At 48.4% G+C, this 19,180-nt stretch overlaps 1 protein-coding gene across 3 annotated transcripts in view; it reads right to left on the bottom strand.

Annotated features, from left to right (window-relative positions):
- Positions 1–356: 356 nt before the first annotated feature.
- FIBCD1 (fibrinogen C domain containing 1) overlaps positions 357–19,180 on the bottom strand; it is a 29,063-nt gene continuing 10,239 nt past the window's right edge. For all 3 annotated transcript variants that reach the window (XM_075584564.1, XM_075584563.1, XM_075584562.1), the window contains exons 2-8: positions 19,050–19,124; positions 9,076–9,543; positions 8,270–8,429; positions 8,000–8,136; positions 4,211–4,307; positions 3,385–3,564; positions 357–2,792 (exon numbers count right to left, since the gene is read on the bottom strand). In XM_075584564.1, coding sequence (XP_075440679.1) covers positions 2,533–2,792; positions 3,385–3,564; positions 4,211–4,307; positions 8,000–8,136; positions 8,270–8,429; positions 9,076–9,543; positions 19,050–19,121 — 1,374 coding nt within the window. In that variant the 5' untranslated portion in view covers positions 19,122–19,124 and the 3' untranslated portion in view covers positions 357–2,532. The remainder of the gene's footprint in view (positions 2,793–3,384; positions 3,565–4,210; positions 4,308–7,999; positions 8,137–8,269; positions 8,430–9,075; positions 9,544–19,049; positions 19,125–19,180) is intronic.

Below are 19,180 nucleotides of genomic sequence, written 5' to 3'. Positions count from 1 at the left end.
CTCCTCCTCATCGTCTATTTTCTTTTTTCTCTTTCTCCATCTCTTTCACTCTCCCTCCATCTGTGTCATTCTCCCCCTTCCATATCTGTTACTGTCTCTCTTCCTCCATCTGTCTCTCTCCTCCCATCTGTGTGTTATTCCTCCATCTCTCCCTCTATAAAAGGTTTATTCCCCACCACATATCTATGTAAACCTCTTCCCAACATCTCTCTCCCCCCTGTGTGTCTCTGCCCCCCTATCTCGTTCCCTGGCCCCCGTCTCTCCACCTGTTCCTCCCTAGCTGGAGAGGACACAAGCTCAGGTGACCATGCAGAGTTCTTTCTCAGCCCAGGATAAATTAGAAGACTTCACGCTCATTTAACCAAGACATTAAAAGCAAATCATTTTACTTGTCAACGGGGGAGGGGGTTGTTCGCTAATGGTGGGATATGAGCTTTAATGAGAAGCCTGTTCACTGCTTGTTTTTCCTCTTGTGCTTCACTCCGGGTTTAACCAACCAAACTTTAACATGCTTCATTAAGTGCCAGCTTATATTCACCTGGGTTACTTTCATTTACAAAACACTTGCTTACGGCCCCCAGCTGCCAATGCGCAGGTAGCGTATGTGGAAATGTTCACAACGGGTTGATGATTTCACGAGTTGGATGCACGCATCATGCTTTATTACAGAGTGTCCGACTGTGTGGGGCGAGAGGTGACGGACGCCCTGCGGAGGGTTTATTTCTGTGCCCTTTCCCCACGGTTTAGGAGTAAATCTTGGTATGGTCTTGAAAAAAGGGGCAATAGTAACCGCTTCACTGGCGGAGAGGGAACAGTTTCTACCAGGGGTGGGCAATTGCAGTCCTCAAGGGCCACCAACAGGTCAGGTTATCGGGGTAACCCTGATTGTTGGGTATCTGTGGGTTTATCCCTGGTTGAGCCCAGGTGAGTCAATCAGTCCCTGCTTCAGCACAGGTGGCTCAATCAGTCCCAGCTTCAGCACACTGATTGAGCCACCTGTGCAGGAGAAGGGATACCCTGAAATCTGACCTGTTGGGAGCTCTTGAGGACTAGAGTTGCCCCACCCCTGGTTTAAAGCAACAGGGCAGCTTCTTATTGCACTTTTGCCAGGTAAATAGTTCAATGCCAGTGCAGCAAAAACATGGCATTGCGACCAAGAGATAGAGACACAGAAAGGATGAGGGCTGCTGGTGACCTGTGGCAACTTGGCTCAGTTACCAATATGGACCATTCTTTCTTTGGTACCACGACTGTGCAGGTGATATGTTACAGCGTGTATAAAGTTACTATCTGGCATCTGTTTATCCGAGAGGTCCATCCAGGCTTGGGTGAAACTGACCAGGTGCACTTTTCGCGTAAGAAGTGTTTCCATAAACAACTTCCCATTGCAAAGTGAGTAGGAACCAGTTGGTAACATTAGCTGTGTGCAGGGTGCAACACCGGAGGGAGAGGCTCTGGTCTATCTCCAATCTCATTCCATTTACCTTAAGTGATCTTTATAGGAAATATAAGGTGATATAAGAGCCTATTGCGATGGCCCCTGTCACTGGTTGCTGCATGCTGGCTTGACCTCTGGCATCTGATGCTTTGTGCTGTACCCCTGCAAACAAAATGCCTCAGGCCCCCCTAAAGCTACAATGTTGTAGACCGGTAGGTTTCAGAGTTTTTGCTGGGGTTACATATCTGCCCTCCCCCCCGTGAGGGAGGGTGCAGGAACAATGAGGAGATATAGCAGGGTAGTGTGGCGTCAACATCCGTGTCATCCTCATGGGCTGTGGAATATAGAGAGGGGTCTATAGTCACAGGTCCTGCAAAGTCTCTCCCAATGGATTCAAAGCCACATACCCCTTGAACACTTATCAGAATAGGAAGTTCCAGCAACACACAGCAAGGCACCATACTGCTGGCACTGAAGTGACACAGGGCTACTGACAATACATACTTTTGTCTTGGGACACAAAAAATGTGGTATGTGCACAAAAAACGTGTGTGTGTTTTTTTATATCTTATCTGGACATTGTCTTGATGCTGGGTGGTTTTTGAGCTGGCTTACTAGGTAACCGAACATTAAAGCACTCCAGCCCTGACTCACAGCACAGAGACAGCAACGCCATGAAATGTTGCACCGACACTACCAGCAGCAAACAGGAACATGGTTTAGGAGAGTGACAGGCAGCAGTGGGCAGGGGAAGATAAGAGGGCCCTTCTGCATATGTTCTCCAGCCATATCCCCTTGGTATCATTCTCCCCAATACACCCCTTGGGCTGCCTTCTCCCCATTCCCCTTGTTTGTCCCCTTCCCCTCTACTCTCTGGTGAGTGATTTTGTTTAAGGGGTTCCTGCAACCTGCCCCAGACCATAGCTCTGGCAGCACAATAAGCTGACAAGGGCAGTAGTGTTGCAGTCTTAAGCCCCAGCAGTCTGACCAGTGGCCACAGACCCTCGCTGACCTGATGCCCTCAGCCAGGTAAGTAAGTCTGTAAGAGTCGGTGATTTCCCCTGCAAAATCCCCATGGAGAGGGAGGGAGGAGGTCACTTCTCTTCCCGCTGGGGTCGAACCTTCATCTCGGTGTATTTGAGGGAGTACTGCCAGCCCGTCCAGGAAGACCACTCAATGCCATCGGCATAGGAGGCATGGTGCCCACGTAGGTACTGTCCATTCAGGTTCGACGTGTGGCAGTTGCGGTACCACCATGCTCCGTGGTAAAAGCTGGCACAGTTGTTCTCAGAGTGGTCGTTGTCCAGGTCTTTGGTGGTGAATTTCATGCCACTGTGCTTCCCCAGAGAGTCTCCTGGAGAACAGAAGGGAACAATATCACCAGACTAGAACAACAGTGTGTGGGAATGTAAATGCACCTCTCCACATTTACAAGCTTCGGACATTTTCTTGTCTTCCATAGTGGTCCTTTTAACCCAATGTCCAAAATGTGGATAATCACGGAAGATGTGCAATGTGTGTGACTTTAAACATAGACAAAGGTAGCGTCCTTGGCACATATATAAAGACTGGTGGAGCAGTACATGAAAACCCTGTCACCGCAAGTTCTAAAAGTCTCATTAGAATGACACAGGGACACACAGACTGTGATGATCTACAGTAAGAATGTAGGAGGATGTAGCTCATTGAATAGGTGGAGAGATACAGTCGTTCACCGCTATGACAAAATCGTTAATTGAATAGAAGTAGAGTCTGTTACGTCTATGGCTTCTGGCCATATTGACAAAGTATGGTTATGCTGCACGACACATGATGGCCCATGCAAATGAATGGCCTTATGGCTTAGCATTACTTTGTACATATGGTTGTAGGTGACTTATCCAGTGTGTGCAGGAAAGCAGATCCTGCCCCCTCTGTGACAGGGCCAAAGCCCCAGCAGAACTCACCTGCTGTTCCCGTGTAGTCGGCTACAGTGAGAGGGTAACCATCTTCTTCAGGGTTCACAGAGAACAGGCCCACGCCAAAGCTGCCGTATTGAGCATAGGCCGTGGAGTTCTCAAAGTCCTCCAGGTCAATGCGCAGCTGGTAATGCGCTTGCATTGTCAACAAGTGAATCCGCTGCAGGCCTGGGGAGGAGGGGACAGAACGTGAGACAATAAGCAATGTCCCTCAACGTGACGGGCAGGAGCCGGCTGGAAGGGGAGAAACTTCACAAGGTGCTGTGTATGTGTCATGTACCCCAGTCCTGGTTATACACGAGTGTCCTTTGCATTGGCCAGACCCTCCAACAGCAGAGGGATTAACAGACTGGTGCTCGTTGTAAAAATCAACTACCCAGGAGTAAACCTTTCCCGTTCTTAAGTGGCAGCATCACTTCACTGCTGTCCCTGTCTGAGCAGGACTGGAGGGGCTCGAATGCAGCTTTCTCTATTCAAATGAGGACGTCAGCTGAATGCCAAATGCAAATTGAGGTATCTCTGTGATCCCACAGCCTCTGTTCTGATTTCAATTAAGATTCTTTAGCAGGGTCCAAGAAGATTGGCACACAAAGCCCTGAATATGCACATCTGCAGCCAACAGCCTCATCGCCCATATCTCTGTGTACGGGAGCAATACTCATCAGGTCTACAAATGTTAATGGAGCAATGTTCTGCAATTGTATTGACCCCTTTGCTGCCACAGAAGATTACAGCATATTTCAAAGGCAAATGCTTGATGAAGTAATATCGCTGAAATTAATATACTATTGATATTATCCGCGGGGTCACTCACCCAGCCAGTGCTCCCCTGTCAGCTTCCCAAAGCCGTCCCTATAATGTTCCCATCCACGGAAAAAATTCACCAAGCCGTCCTCTCGCCTCTGAAACACCTGAAACAGACAGACCTTGCATGAGGACCACCCCCGACACCGACGTGGCCCAAGTACTGGGGGGAAAGTGTTCAGTTTGTCTTAAAGCGGGACTGTCACACTTGAGCCCAGATCCACTTAAGACGTGCTAATGCGTAGTAATAAGCGCTCCCGCATCATTTACAGAACCTATTACTTCACCTGTAGGATGCACGTTCCTTGCAGGTTGTGCTACATTTTAACGGCCAAACATATGTACTGTAATGGAGACTTCACGTCTATTCTTCATGCTGGCCCATTAAAAGGTATCACAACTTGCAAGGTAACAGACCTCACAGGCTGCGATGAAACTCGGCATAAACACTTCCAGCAAAATAACAATAGGAATTAGGTATCAAATATGGATCAGGTAGTATTGTCACGGCCGTACATGTGGATGAACTCGCTTCAAATCCCAGTGTCGGCTCCTTGTGATATTACCCAAGTCATTTTTTCTCTCTGTGCCTCAGGCAGCAAACTTAGATTGTAAGCTCTGCAGGGCGGGACTCATTGTGTCTGAAAGCTATATCCAACCAGCGCCAAATGTATAAAAGAAAATCATCTCCTTGCATACTGTATCCGTTGGAATGGTTTCTTTGATATATCACCTTCAGTTTAGTACCAGGGCATGTTCGATGTAGAATGACCAATGAGTTGTGGCTGGAAGGGTTACAAAGTTTATGGAGTTTAAACATATTTCACATCGATGTTTACATCCCAGAAGATTGTGCTACACCCAGGAGAGAAGCTGGCATGGGATCGGAATATTCAATCCCACAGGTGTCTGGAACACAGAGGCAGCAGAAGGAAAGCCCCGATTAATAATCTGCTCCGACCTTGTGCCGCAAAGAAGTAGGGCACATTTGTGTTGTGTAATTTTGTGTTTGTGTAAGGCAGGAGGAGACAAAGCCAGAAGTGAGACGGGGCCAGGAGAGAGGCATTCAAAAGGGACAAAGAGAAGGTAGAACAGATATGTAGGAAGAAAAGAGAAGGTGACACAGACACTAAGGAGGGAGCAGAGGAGAGAAGAGAGTGGGTTATACAGGGAGTACAGAGAGGGGGGTCCGAAAAAGGAAGAGGGGTGTGAAGCGATTGATGGTAAGATAGTAGAAAGTGGGAGATAGATAGATAGATAGGGTTCCCAGGTGTCAAGTATTGAACCGGACTGTCCTGTATTTGGACACACTGTCCAGTAAAAAATGTATGTGTATACCGGTATTACCTCTCTGGACATAGTGACCTGACCGGCTTGGGAGGCTGCAGGATTTCCCCGAGCAGGGAGAGAGCAGGGCTGTTGCTAGGGGGCTGGGCAGCTTCCTCCATTCTGATTGGCTGCATTACCCAGCAGCAGCCAATCAGGAGGAGGTGTCTGGAGCCTGGGGGAGGGGCAAAGGAGAGGGGGAAACAGCATGGAGCGGTGAGGTGTGTGTGCGTGTGTGTATGTGTGTGTATCTCGAGTGCATTGCACCTTTCACCATTGTGTCCAGTATTTTTGGAGAAGCCACATGGCAACCCTAGAGAGGCGGTGACCAGGAGAGGGGGATTGAACAGGGTAAGGCTTGATATAACCAATGGAGGTGGCAGATCCGTGGAACAGAGTGAGGCCAGGTCAGGCTTGTTTATCCTCCCCTCATTAAAAATGAATCCCCCCCTTTGGCTAGAAACCCTGTCTGTGGACCAAAATGCTGAAATATTTATTCTTTTGCGTATACTCAGCGCGTATTTGAGATCCCTAAACAGACAGGAACTCTCCATTGTCACGGAGGGCATATTAACCCCTCCTGCTCCATGAAGGCTGGCCACGCTTTGCGAAGCAATATCAGAACGGATCAGTATTATCATGCGGTACTCAAAACAAGCCCCGTTACTGGCATTGCCAATTAACCCCTTTGCTGCTTGAGGGCTTAATGAATATTACAGGATTGTCCCAGGGATCTTCTACTTCTTTATTTACCTTTTAGATTTTTTTTTAGATTTTTGCGAGGTGAAAGTATTTGTGTGTGTCCACAGCAGTCCAGGAAGGGAAAAATATAAAGATCCATTCTATTAATAATAATAATAATAATAGCATGTTCTTGAATAGCGCTGCAAGTTTTACGTAGCACTTTACAGTGACAGTTTACAGACACAGGTCTCTGCCCCGTGGAGCTTACAATCTATGTTTTTGGTGCCCGAGGCACAGGGAGATAAAGTGACTTGCCCAAGGTCACAAGGAGCCAACACTGAGTTTGAAGCAGGGGAACCTGGTTCAATTCCCAAACTATTCATCTTCAGGAGTGCTTTCAACAAATTTTACGTACGTACGTGTGTATATATATAATATATATATATATATATATATATATATATATATATATAGACAGAAAAAGAGAGAGAGCGCACGCCCCATAGCATAATATTGCATAAAATTTATTAAAAGGGGGAAGGGGGTGGGGGGTGGGGGGGTAGGAATAGCACTCACAGGATGCAAATAGTTAAAAGGCAGTTTGTGAATATATCACCACCATCCGGTTCTGGATACTGGAACACGTCTCCGTGGACTCCCTCAGGGCTGCCAGACACGATCACCAGGAACCAGATGTATAAGGCTCCGTTCGAGTCTGTGTATAGTCCAAACTCCAGCTCTCACTTCCAATGGCCGCCGATTGTATTCCCGCGCTTGGTGTAGGCTTCTGCGCGTGCGTGGCGTCGTCGTGATGACGAATCGCGCTCTCAGTACCCTGACGCGTTTCGTCACCTGACCGGTAACTTTCTCAAAGTTCTCATCAGCCCTTTCAGAAAGTTACCGGTCAGGTGACGAAACGCGTCAGGGTACTGAGAGCGCGATTACGTCATCACGACGACGCCGCGCACGCGCAGAAGCCTACACCAAGCGCGGGAATACAATCGGCGGCCACTGGAAGTGAGAGCTGGAGTTTGGACTATACACAGACAGCGAACGGAGCCTTATACATCTGGTTCCTGGTGATCGTGTCTGGCAGCCCTGAGGGAGTCCACGGAGACGTGTTCCAGTATCCAGAACCGGATGGTGGTGATATATTCACAAACTGCCTTTTAACTATTTGCATCCTGTGAGTGCGATTCCTACCCCCCCCACCCCCCACCCCCTTTTAATAAATTTTATGCAATATTATGCTATGGGGCGTGCGCTCTCTCTCTTTTTCTGTCTGTAGATATCTGTGGAGGTGGTTTACCCCGTGTGAGAGCAGCCCAAAGAACCCTTTATCAACATCGGAAACCTCATCATTATGGACTAATTATTGAAGGACTGGTTGGATTTTTATTGATTTTTCTGTTTTCTTTTTTTTTTAGCACGTTTATGCACTGTTATGATAATTTTTATTGGTTGTGTTATAATAGAATTTCAAAAGGTCACACTAGTTTAAGAGTTATACACATTTTAAATATTACACACTTTACACAATTCTTTATTTGTTAATTATAGTTCCATTAATTTATTCATATCACAGTATTATTTTTTGGCGCCACACTTTTTTGTTTTTATATATATATATATATAATATAGTGTGTGTATACACACACGCGCGTCCGCATATTAGGTTAATGAGAAAATACAGTAAAGATATAAGGGTACTCTGCTTTCCTGTATTTTACCTGCATCTTAAACGTACGATTTACACTCTGCCACAGAAGGGGACGTCACCGTCACTCACCGTCCACCCCCCTCCATCAGTGCTCATGTCACAGAAGACCTGGAAGCCGGGGGGGTAGTGTATGGGAAACACAGAATACACCCCATCCTCCTGCTGACCGCTCATGTAGATGTCATAGCAATCCCGGGGTCTGGAACCTAGAGGAACGTGAACACCATTTATAGACACGGAACCCCATTCCAGATCGTTGGACAAAGTTGGTACTCGACTGGATTCCAAGGGGTGGGTTGGGAGATACGAAGTTACGCGGGCAGGAAGCGTACATCTTACCATTGGCACAGCCACGAGGCCGGGCGCCCCTAGGTGGTGCCCGCTGGAGATCCGCCTTCAGACGCGGTCGTGCAGAGCCGAGCTCCCTCTGTACCGTCTCCAGAACGTCGCTGACTGAGCTGACCAGCTGTGCCACGTGACTCTGCCCTTCTGAGAGGAGCTGAGGAGGCAGCCGGGGGAAGGTCAGACAGAGTGAGCCTAAGGGGTGAGGATCGCGAGAGCACATGATCCTAACAAACTGAGTTAAAGCCCAGCAACGCAGGGCAATCGCCTCCTATAGAACGTATATTGGGATGCGCGGTTAACCCCTTCACTGCCAGAACGGCCAGCAATACTTTGTCAGGTGGATGCTCTGCCAGTCCTGTCTTTTAAACAACCAGGATCATCTTTTTTCCTTTCACATCACTGACAGTGTACACTAACGCCACACACAGAATTGTGCAGGCACAACAAGTCCCTACTCTGAAGAGCTTACAGTCTAATTTTGGTGCCCGAGGCCATGGGGAAAAAATGTCTATGGTCAGGTGACATTGTTATTTGAACTAGGTTCACCTACTTCAAAGGCAGTGAGAGACTGAACGGTACTCCGTTTCCGAGCGGTTCTGGAAAGCTCTTCCCTCCCCTCCTCCTTCCACGGCACTTCCCCACAATAACACTATCAGAACACACAGCTAATGGTTATATGCCACGTTGACTGGTGTTACTTTAAAAAGAAACCCTGTGCAGGTATTCCAGAATTCCCATGGCAGCCATATTTAGGACACTCCACGGAAATGTTTAACATCAGAACACAACCAAGGCAGTACCTGTATGAGCCGTCCCTGCTCGCTCTGCAGCGCCCCCAGCTCTGCTCCCAGCCCGTGCTGCCCCTTCTTCAGGCTCTCCCAGTCTGCCCGCTGCCGGGACACCTGAGACACCAGTTGTGCCACTTGGTCAGCCAGCCCCGCCAGCAGCGCTCGCTCCTGCCCCTGGACCGCCTTCTGCTCCGAGTCATGAGCAGCCAGGGCAGACAGCAAGGAGGACTGCAGCCCCTCCAGCCGGGGAAAGGGGTCCTGGCAGTTGGGGTCGATAAAGATGCTGATGTGGGAGCTGTCGGCTCTCTCAATGGTCACCAGCGCATTGGGGTCTTCCATGTTGGTGGTGATGACCGGAGGGGGCTCGGTGGATGGGGCGTGGTAATGGTTCATGAACAACACGGCTCCGGTGACGGTGACGGCCAGCAGGACAGCTACCGACAGCAGGACTGTGCAGAGGATGTACCCGCAGCTGGTTCTCTACAGGGGAAGGGACGTACATTATCATGCGTTAGTTACATTACTATTTTTTTACACTGATCGTGTACACAGCACTGTACATCGATCACACACATTTACTACGTCCGTGCAGGAATTAGCTGCAATATCATGGGCTGTGTACAGAAGAGGAAAGCAGCCGTCGGAAACTCTTCGCACAGAAAACGCTCACCGCCTGCCTCTTTTTTTCTTTTTTTCTTTTTCGTGGCGGCTTTAGTGCTTTGCCTTTAAAGTGCAGCAATTTAATTACTATAATGAAAAGATAGGGATTTAGTGTACTTGTTGGGAAATTTAATTTTTTTTTTTTTTTTTACCACCAGCAAGTAATCCAGCGCCGGCATCGGGGAAACGTTAGCGCACAACCCCCCGGCGTCTGGCTCTAGGATAATAGAATTGCTTGGCAATGCGGTGCAGGGCCCGCTCTGGCCGGGGAAGGGTTAAAAGGGTTTACAGCTGCACTAGGAACTCTGCATACAAATCCACCTATAATAGATGACAATTCTTATAAGTGTAAAAGAGGCGTACGCTGTTGTGTGACCACAATGCAAAGGCAGAGAGCTGGAATACTGTGTGTTCCGCTGCAGTTATACAGTGTAATTGTGTTCCTGAGTGACAGCAAGCGACATAATACAGCAGGTTATCATGGGGCGGGGAGAGCCAGGGCGAAGAAGTGACCCTGTGCATCTCAGCCAGTCTTCCTGAGAGTACTGGGATCTCTATGGGGCACAGCCACGTATCTGGTCTTATAACAAACAAACAAGGATTACAATACAATTATATTTCTATATATATTAAAATGACAGTTTGCCGAATGTATCGCCACAAAGAATGACCATCGTTGGACAAAGATGGCGCTCGACTGGATTCCCGAGGAAATGAAAAGACCAAGACGACGTCCACATTTGTCGGAGCAAGGTGGAGAAGAAGCTTGCAACCACAGTACCTGGAAGATCTTGAGAAGGTTTCATTCAACAGTGGATTCACAAGGGTTAAATATATATATATATATATATATATATATATATATATATATATATATATATATATATATATATATATATATATATATACACATATACACATACACATACACATACACATACACATACACATACACACACACACACACAGCATCATAACCATAAACTACTGCCCTGATGAGCAAAGGATGGGTAGCCGTGTTGGTCTTTTCTACCATGCAGTAATAAAGGGAGTAGGGGGTATGATGCCTTTTATTGGACCAACAAGTAGCTGATCTGTTACAGGCTTTCCAACCTCTCAGGGTCCTTCATCGGGTATGGCAGAAATACAGAAACACAATAAAATATACAGTGTATGTAAGAGGGATATCTGGTTACAGTGGATGTAGACAGTAAGTGTGAAATAAAATGAGTTACAAACTGGTTGCCTGGTGTGAATATTAACAGTAGAGACATACTGTACCGTAGAAGGCTATTTTAATTTGAAATGCAAAGGCAGCCTAGACATCAAGGAGGTGACAGAGAGTGAGTGGGACCAGACCGTGACTGTGAAAACATATCTATATAAAAAAACACTATAAGTATATTATGTCTGGTGATTATATAAAGAATGTGATCAGTGAATAGTGCAAATATGTATATGCATGAACATACAGTACACTCACATAGACACATAACACAAACAGTGTACATACGCAGATATATACATGCATGTTACCTGGCACATGTGCCTGTCCTGATAAGGGTGCTATAGCCGACCCGAAATGTTGTTGTTTTTTTGATGTATGAATAATATAATCTTTTGATCACTCTTGCTGCAGTGTAAAAACACACCCACATATTCTAGTGAAAAACATTAAAAGTATCTGCATACCTAATTCCCGAAAACTTAGGCCGCGTCCATGTTTAGTGCTTGCGGGCGGAGGTGCGCTTCCGCTCGGCACTGAACCCCTACAGCCGCAATGAGAGCGGCTTTAGTAGGGGCTCGCCTACGTTTCCGCAAGCGTGCGGAAGCGCAGGTCTTAGGGAAATTTAAAATGTTCCCGCTTGCCGGAGCGCAGGGCCGGTCACGTGAGCGGTTCGCCCAATGAGGGCGAACCAACTCCGTGACATCACTGGCCCGCCCGCCGACACGCCCCCGAACGGCACCCGCTTTCCCTCAGCCTCAGCGCGCCTCCGCCCGCCAGAACCATGGCCGAGGCCTTAGATTGTAAACTCTATGGGGAGAAATAAATATATATATATATATATATATATATATATATTAGTGGTTTATCAAGCACATTATTTCTTCATCAATTTCAATATATTTCTGAGATCAAACACAATAAAATAATAATTCCAAATAGAATTATAATTTACATGTAGAGTATATTGATACAATTTGACTTTCTAGTAGTTGGAAGGACACCGCTCCCTCCAGCTGATGTGAAAAATGATATTAAAGCAGCCAAGAAGAAGGCAGATGTCTAACCCTTTGAGCTCGATGCATCGTAAGGAACCTCTGGCACTGAGGGTGTTAATCTTGCACCCCGATGGGCCCCTTCCTCTGTCACCAGGCCACTCCCCGCCACTATTAAACAGCACATGCTGGGCAAAGCTGTTATTAAGGCACACTGGGCGATCGGAGAAGCAACAGGAGAGGCATCAAGCGCCCGAGTGAAGAAATAATGAAAGCCGTTTCTTGACAAGGAAGCTGTCAGTGTGAGCGGGTGGGCTGGGAGAGTCAGGCTGCTGACTGTGTGCACTGTGCACTCATAATGTGTCCACAGTCACTCAACATAACTCTCACCTTCATCTGACTGTGCTATCCTAAACGGTGCCCGTCCGCTGCCCGAGGCGACTGCACAGTCAAATGGGCATCATCCCACCTCTCTTCCTGTGTGCGGACGTGCTACAGGATGGCGACAGACACGGGGGGTGATGCATCCCGGCAAATATAGAGCACAATTGATACAATTGACACAAATAGTATCCTTTTCTTCTGTTGCCTCGGTGTGTCAATGTATTAAGGACTGTGCTCTGTGATTTGCGCCGTGTCCGTCAGGTTGCAGTTTGGAGAGCGTTAACAAGAGGAGTTATATGATGCACAGGTTATAACGAGGTGTATGTATGTCATTAATTATATAGCGCCATTAATGTACATAGCGCGTCACAGCGGTAATACACACGGCAATCATATAAATAACACATGATGGGAAGACGCGCTTCAGACATAAAAGTAACATTTGAAAAAGGAGTCCCTGCTCCGAAGAGCTTACAATCTAATTGGTAAGTAGGAAGAACGTACAGAGACAGTAGGAAGGGGTTCTGGTAAGTGCGTCTGCAGGGGGCCAAGGTCGATGTATGAAGTGTATAGCATGTACTCAACCACGGAGCTACCTATATGCTTCTTTAAGGAGGTGTGTTGTAAGATCAATCTTAAAGGTGGGGAGCGAGGGTGTTAGAAGGGATTGAGGAGAAGGACATTCCAGAGGTGTGGGGAAGTCAGTGAGAAGGGTTGTAGCACATTCGGCGTCTCCGTGCAGGTCTGAGGCGTCGGAAACGTTTCTGGATAACAATTTCCGTGAAATCTGGGAAACACTATACGTTTAGCAATGGTTTAACGCCATGTGAAGTTAGCGCAGCCTGGAGTTAGCTTGAAATAACATGGCGTTAAGCCCGTCTTACCCAGAGGCGGCCTTACTCCTATCAAGACCCTGAATAGGTATTTAATTCAAGCTAAAAAAAGAGAAGACAGAGGGAAAGAACCCCGTAAATAACCATATGATAGTTAGGTCAGACGTAACTGTGGTCTTACACTCAGACCCTGTAGCAGACCTATTATAGGGTCTGGGTGGGAGTAACGCCACTCTTAGCTTTGACCTGACTAACGTCTAGTTGTATCCGCGCGGTAAGTATAGCAGCGCTCTGGGGACGTGCGCTGTTAGAGGGAACGTCTCTCCTGCACATCCTTGGCGCTAACGGCCGGTATAGTAACGCAAGGACCGTTATGGCCGAAAGCAGCACTAGTGAGCTTTGAAGATACCCGTTACCACTTAACGATACGTCACCTTAAGTTAGCGCATTATTCAGTGAATAACAGAGCACTGTGGATCTGGAACCTAAGAAGTTCAAAAGGCTTCACCCCAACATCCAACAGGTTCAGACTTGGGAGCAGAAACAGCCACGCCCATGAAATAGCGCCACCACGCCCATGAAATAGCGCCGCCACGCCCATGAAATAGCGCCGCTCGCCCATGCAATAGTGCTGTGAACTAGAGCAAAATGATGCAGATTCGCGACGTTCTACCTCTCCCTACTACCGGGCCGCAAATACGCACAGACACCCAATGGCCCAGAGCAGCTGCGAAGGAGCCAACAGCACAACGAGGGCAGGTGTTGGAAGAACGAGAGTATTCTCTCCCAGGGCAGCCCCCAGCGGAGCAAGAGCAGTGAGCACGGACACCGTATATCCCAGCTTCAGCACAGGTGGCTCAATCAGTCCCAGCTTCAGCACAGGTGGCTCAATCAGTGGCTCAGTCGAAGACTGAGCCACTGATTGAGCCACCTGTGCTGAAGCAGGGATATCCTGAAAACCTGACCTGTTGGTGGCACTTGAGGACTGGAGTTGCCCCCCTGCTTTTGTTCATCAGACAATCCAAGATAGGGGGGGTTCCTTGAAGCACGTCAGCACCTCCTACGGAGGCATACATCATTTCCTATAGCCATACGTAATTTTCCCGATAAAACGTGAATTTTGGGATTTAGTAATACATACACACACTAAAGAACGCGTGATATACATTCCCCCGTAACTTGCTGATAACTTAGGAAATCCGATACGCAAAGCAACAGCCAGAATGCCAGAGGTCTCGGCTTAAACGTGAGAGTTCAACGTAGGATCAACGACTCGGATCCCTCGCTGGACCTTACGTCACGCATGGTTCGGAGTCGCGACCCTGCATTAAACTCTCGCGCTTATACCGAGACCTCCGGAGTGCTGGTTATTGCTTTACCGAATGCTGACAGGTTCAGGGAAGATGGCATTGGATATAATAGGAGGGGGCCTCCGAATCCACCAACGTGGGAAATACGTCATTACTCGTTAAGCTGCGGTATTTAGCTGACCGTCAGAAATGAGGTACCATTAATGACAACTATAAAAGTTATAAACAGAACCCCTATATATGGTCCGGCCAGGGCCGCGCACCCCCCCACCCAGCCGTCACCACCCCCCCTCCCCCCCCCGTCCATTAGCATTAATCCTTTGGTTCCGCGGCACGGAAGACACGACGCTTTGCTACATCTGTAGGTACAGTTGGGGGGCATGGTGAGGTTATCCCGACGTGACATTGGATTCTGCAGGAAACAAAAGTTTTGCTTTATTTAAAGTATCTGGAAACGAAAATTTCCTAATTTTTTGGACGATTCATTTTTGCATTTTTTGAGGGGGGGGGGGTGAGAATTCCAATTTTCAAACAAATCAGAAATTCAGGGAATTGTACATTTCTAGTGCACAGAACCATTCTACATTCGCTTTACATTTTTAAAGCATAAATACGTCCATAGTTTGGAGGCAGCGAGCTTTGCACCAACGCTAAACAGGCTTAGAATGTCTTCCACGGACCACCACTTTCACTGCCGGGTGGGCTAACATCTTCCAAATCCTAGCAACACCTACTGATGCAGCGGCCGTTATTCGAACACATCTCGATGCCGATTTTCAGTTCTCTGCTGTTCCCCATACAGCATAAACGTGGCGAATCGCCCCAGGCACCCGCGCTTATCGCGGATGTTTTGTTTGAATTTCATGGATTCTGTTTCTTCGTTTGCAATAAAATGGATGAATTGTAATGTGTACAGTACTGTGCTACTGTGTCAATTTCATGTTTTTAATAGCCAGAACACTAAAATTCGTTTTTCTGCTCTCGCCGCGCTCGCATCTTAGTGCGGGAAGGCTGGAATTCATCCCGCGGTTTCAAATCGGGATTCCGATGTACGTGACGCGTGAAGTGTTCGAATAACGGCCGCCGCATCAGTACTCATGTCGCTCCAGAAGTGGCAACACAATGTGATTTTAGCTCTTTGGCATAGGGGTGTATTGGGCCTGCAGATCGCTGCATACACGAGATGGAGCAAAATCTAAAAAAAAAATAATATTCATTATTTCATGTTTATCACTGGTGAGAATAGGAAGCTGCAGAGCTGGAACTCCAGACTCACACCTAAAGCCAGCTTTTATTAACAGTCAAGACCTAAAATCCAAACTTGATTGCCCATAAAAGCTTTGAAAAAAAAAAAAACCCATTTGATATGCAATGTGGATCTTCAGCCTTTTAACAGCTTGCTGTATATTACCAAATATGCAAAAGATTTGGGGTACTGCCATGTGTATCGTAATGGTCCCTACACAAGGAGCCCCAACAGGGGGCGGCTAGCACCCTAATGGCTGCATAGTCTCATGGTTAAGGTATTTATCCATATGTTGCTTACTAATGCAGTAACGGGTTGATAAAGAACAAGACAAAGGGGTTCGTCGTGGAATAACGCCAAACTGATGCAGTTGGGGGGGGGGGGGGCAATGAACAGGAACCCCTATTGCTTCCAACAGAATAGTTTTCTTTGCTAAATCTGGTACGATATTCCTTACTTGGTGCATGAAAAGGAGTTTGTGTATCAGTTAGGGGTGGGCAGATTTGACGCCCAAATTGGAACTTGCTGCAAATATGGCGGTGTCTTTTTTTTGCATTATCCAATATGTGCAAATTCATTTGAGTTTATTTTTATTTTTTTGGGGGAGGGGTGGAAGGGGGGGGGGGACAATGAGCTCCATTGGAGACTTTAATATATAACCCCATTAGAGATCAAAGTGCCGCGTAGCCAACATTGTTAAGACATTTGTAGCGGGCAGTTTCTGGGCCGCGCTGCGGACAGGTTCTCACTCACAGGGCCGAGTGACCGCTGAAAGAAACGGTGGTGCAATGCTTTGCACAGGCTGAGGATTTTTGAAACGTTCTGCTGGTCCCTTGGCCAGCAGCGAGTTAACCCATTCGCCTCTGCTCGTGGGGGGGGTGTGCAGTGTCCCTCAACCCCTTCAACACCTGCAGCGTCTGCCACCTCCTAAACGCGAGGGAGAATTCAGGTGAAAAGGTTTCTCCGAACAATAAAGGTCATTCCATTATTACTCTGGTGTTCAGTGACCTTAGATGTGACAGGCTAACCAAGGTGCCTGCAGCGGACAGTGCTGCGCAAGGCCGGGTCCCGCTGCAGTGCCCGCTATGGGACAAGAGCCGCCCCTCGATGGGGCCGGGCCCGCTACCGGGGTCGGACGCCGCGCGGCGCGCCCAGATTTTTCGGAAGACAGAAAAACTGTCTTCAGGTCTGGCGACAGAGCGCTGGCCACGCCCACCCCGGCGGTTCAGCCAATGAGGGCGAATCTGCCGGGCGACGTCATGGCCGCACCCCCCCCCGCTACGCCCCCGTCATGCCCCCCCCCCCCCCCCCCCCCGCCATGCCCCTCCCCCACCCCCCCGTCTTTCTCCCTGCAGCTCTACCCAGACCGGGGAACAGAGCTGCACGCGCCACCTGCCTGGCAGGAGCGCGTGCAGCGCCGGCACAAGGCCGAAGCCTAACTCCCACTGGGACACACACACAGACAAAGTACTTATTTATATTAGCATTTAAATGCTCCTAAAAAAAGCACAGCGATACCCAATGAAGGACCCCCAGACAATGAAGGACCCCGAGAGGTTGGAAAGCTTGTAACATATCAACTACTTGTTGGGCCCAATAAAAGGTATCGCACCCCCTCCCCCTTCCCCCTCCTCTGTTACTCTGCTACTAACACAAGCAGGAATATATGTCACACTCCCTGCAGAATATGCCCCTGCATGTGAAAAAGAAAAGAAAAAAAGCTATCCAAGTTATGGAAGCAGAAGTAAACAAACGCTAGGGAAGGCGTTCAACGCCGAGTGCTTTCACTGTATAACAAAACCAACACAGAAGTTTAACACTGTCAGTGCCAGAGGAGCCACCCACCGGTGCTGCAGGAGTCAACAGCAACTCTGTGCTCCCTCCCTGTCCCCCGGAACATATATAGGGGTTCTGTTGATGACTTTTACAGCTGTAAGATGGATGGGGGGGGCGGCGTGAGAGGTTTATGGGCCCTGCCGGCGGCTCCGGCGCCCCCTACCACAGATTAAGGTGAGCCATGCAAACTTGCTGCCTTATTTATGCATGCGATATTGGCGTGAGCGGCTCCCCAGTGAGCAGTCTTACTGCGTGTGACATCTGCCAGCTCGTTTATCTGGCACTTCCGAAGGGCACAAGACCGCCATATTATCCTGATCTTTCCCACCGCTGCCCGGTCTTGCGAATGCACGCGGTCTCGTTACAAGGCGCGGCGAGAATCCTGCCGCGCGGGGCTTACCGTCTCATTTCTGGCTGCGGGACATAAAAAAGATGGCGCTGGGAACGGTTGCGCGCGCGCGCTCGGTCGGGCAGCCGCCATGCTTTTTTTGTTATGACTGTGGGATTAATATGAACTCCTTCTGTCGCGGTGGAGGCCGGGGCTGCCATGTGGCATTTCGGCGCACGCGGCACAGAATGGTGGCGAGTATTTCTATTCACTTCTGGCGCCCAAAAAAAGCTCCACAGCAGGGGTGGGCAACTCCAGTCCTCAAGGGCCACCGACGGGTCAGGTGTTAAGGATATTCCTGCTTCAGCACAGGTGGCTCGATTAGTCTCAGCATCAGCATAGGTGGCTCAATGAGTCCCAGCTTCAGCATAGGTGGCTCAATCAGTCTCAGCTTCAGCGCAGGTGGCTCAATCAGTGGCTCAGTCTTCGACTGAGCCACTGATTGTGCCACCTGTGCTGAAGCAGGGATATCCTGAAACCCAGACCTGTTGGTGCCTCTTGAGGACTGGAGTTGGCCAGTCCTGGTCTTCAGCATGTCATTGGAGAAGTGATAATTTAACCCCTTTTATCACCGACGCTCCCTTTTTGATTTGAATGGCTGATGCTCGTATCTCCATAGGCAACGTATAATTACACCATGTGTCTGTGTGCTGCTCTGCGCTGCTCTGCGCTGCTCTGCATACATGGCTGGGTCTATGTGAATAAGAACCAATCATTCCTTTAGGGCATGGGCAGTAAATAGTCATTAAACCCCTTCTGTGCCAGAGAGGCCAGCAATGGAATAGATAGCGACGGTGAGGGTTATAGGTTTAAAATAAACATCCCTTTAAGGCCAGACAAAGTCAGCGATGACCCTGCAGGAGGCGAGGCGCTGTAATGGTAACCTAACTCCTCAAGTGCTGCATAGTGCGACATCAAAACAATTTACACAAGCTTGGGGTTGTAACATTAAGCTGTAACTAGTGTAGATGGGAAATAACAGATTTTTATCCTCCAATGGACTTGCACGGAAGGCAGTGGGGGGTGAGGGAACGTTGATCAGGGATACAGTAGGGAAATGATGGTCACGTGAGGTGTGTCTCCATTATAAGGCTGCTCCCTCATCCTACCTGAGACTTTTCCTGTACTGTGTCCTCCATCTGGGGGGCCCCCCCGATATTCTTCCAACGGTCACTTCCCATGTTCTGGAAGCACACAGGGCACAATTACCACACTGCCAGTCACAAGCGTGTGTGCAATA

The sequence above is a fragment of the Ascaphus truei genome, unplaced genomic scaffold (assembly GCF_040206685.1).
Source record: "Ascaphus truei isolate aAscTru1 unplaced genomic scaffold, aAscTru1.hap1 HAP1_SCAFFOLD_650, whole genome shotgun sequence".
NCBI lineage: Eukaryota > Metazoa > Chordata > Amphibia > Anura > Ascaphidae > Ascaphus > Ascaphus truei.
This window is presented reverse-complemented; position numbering and strand designations above follow the sequence as displayed.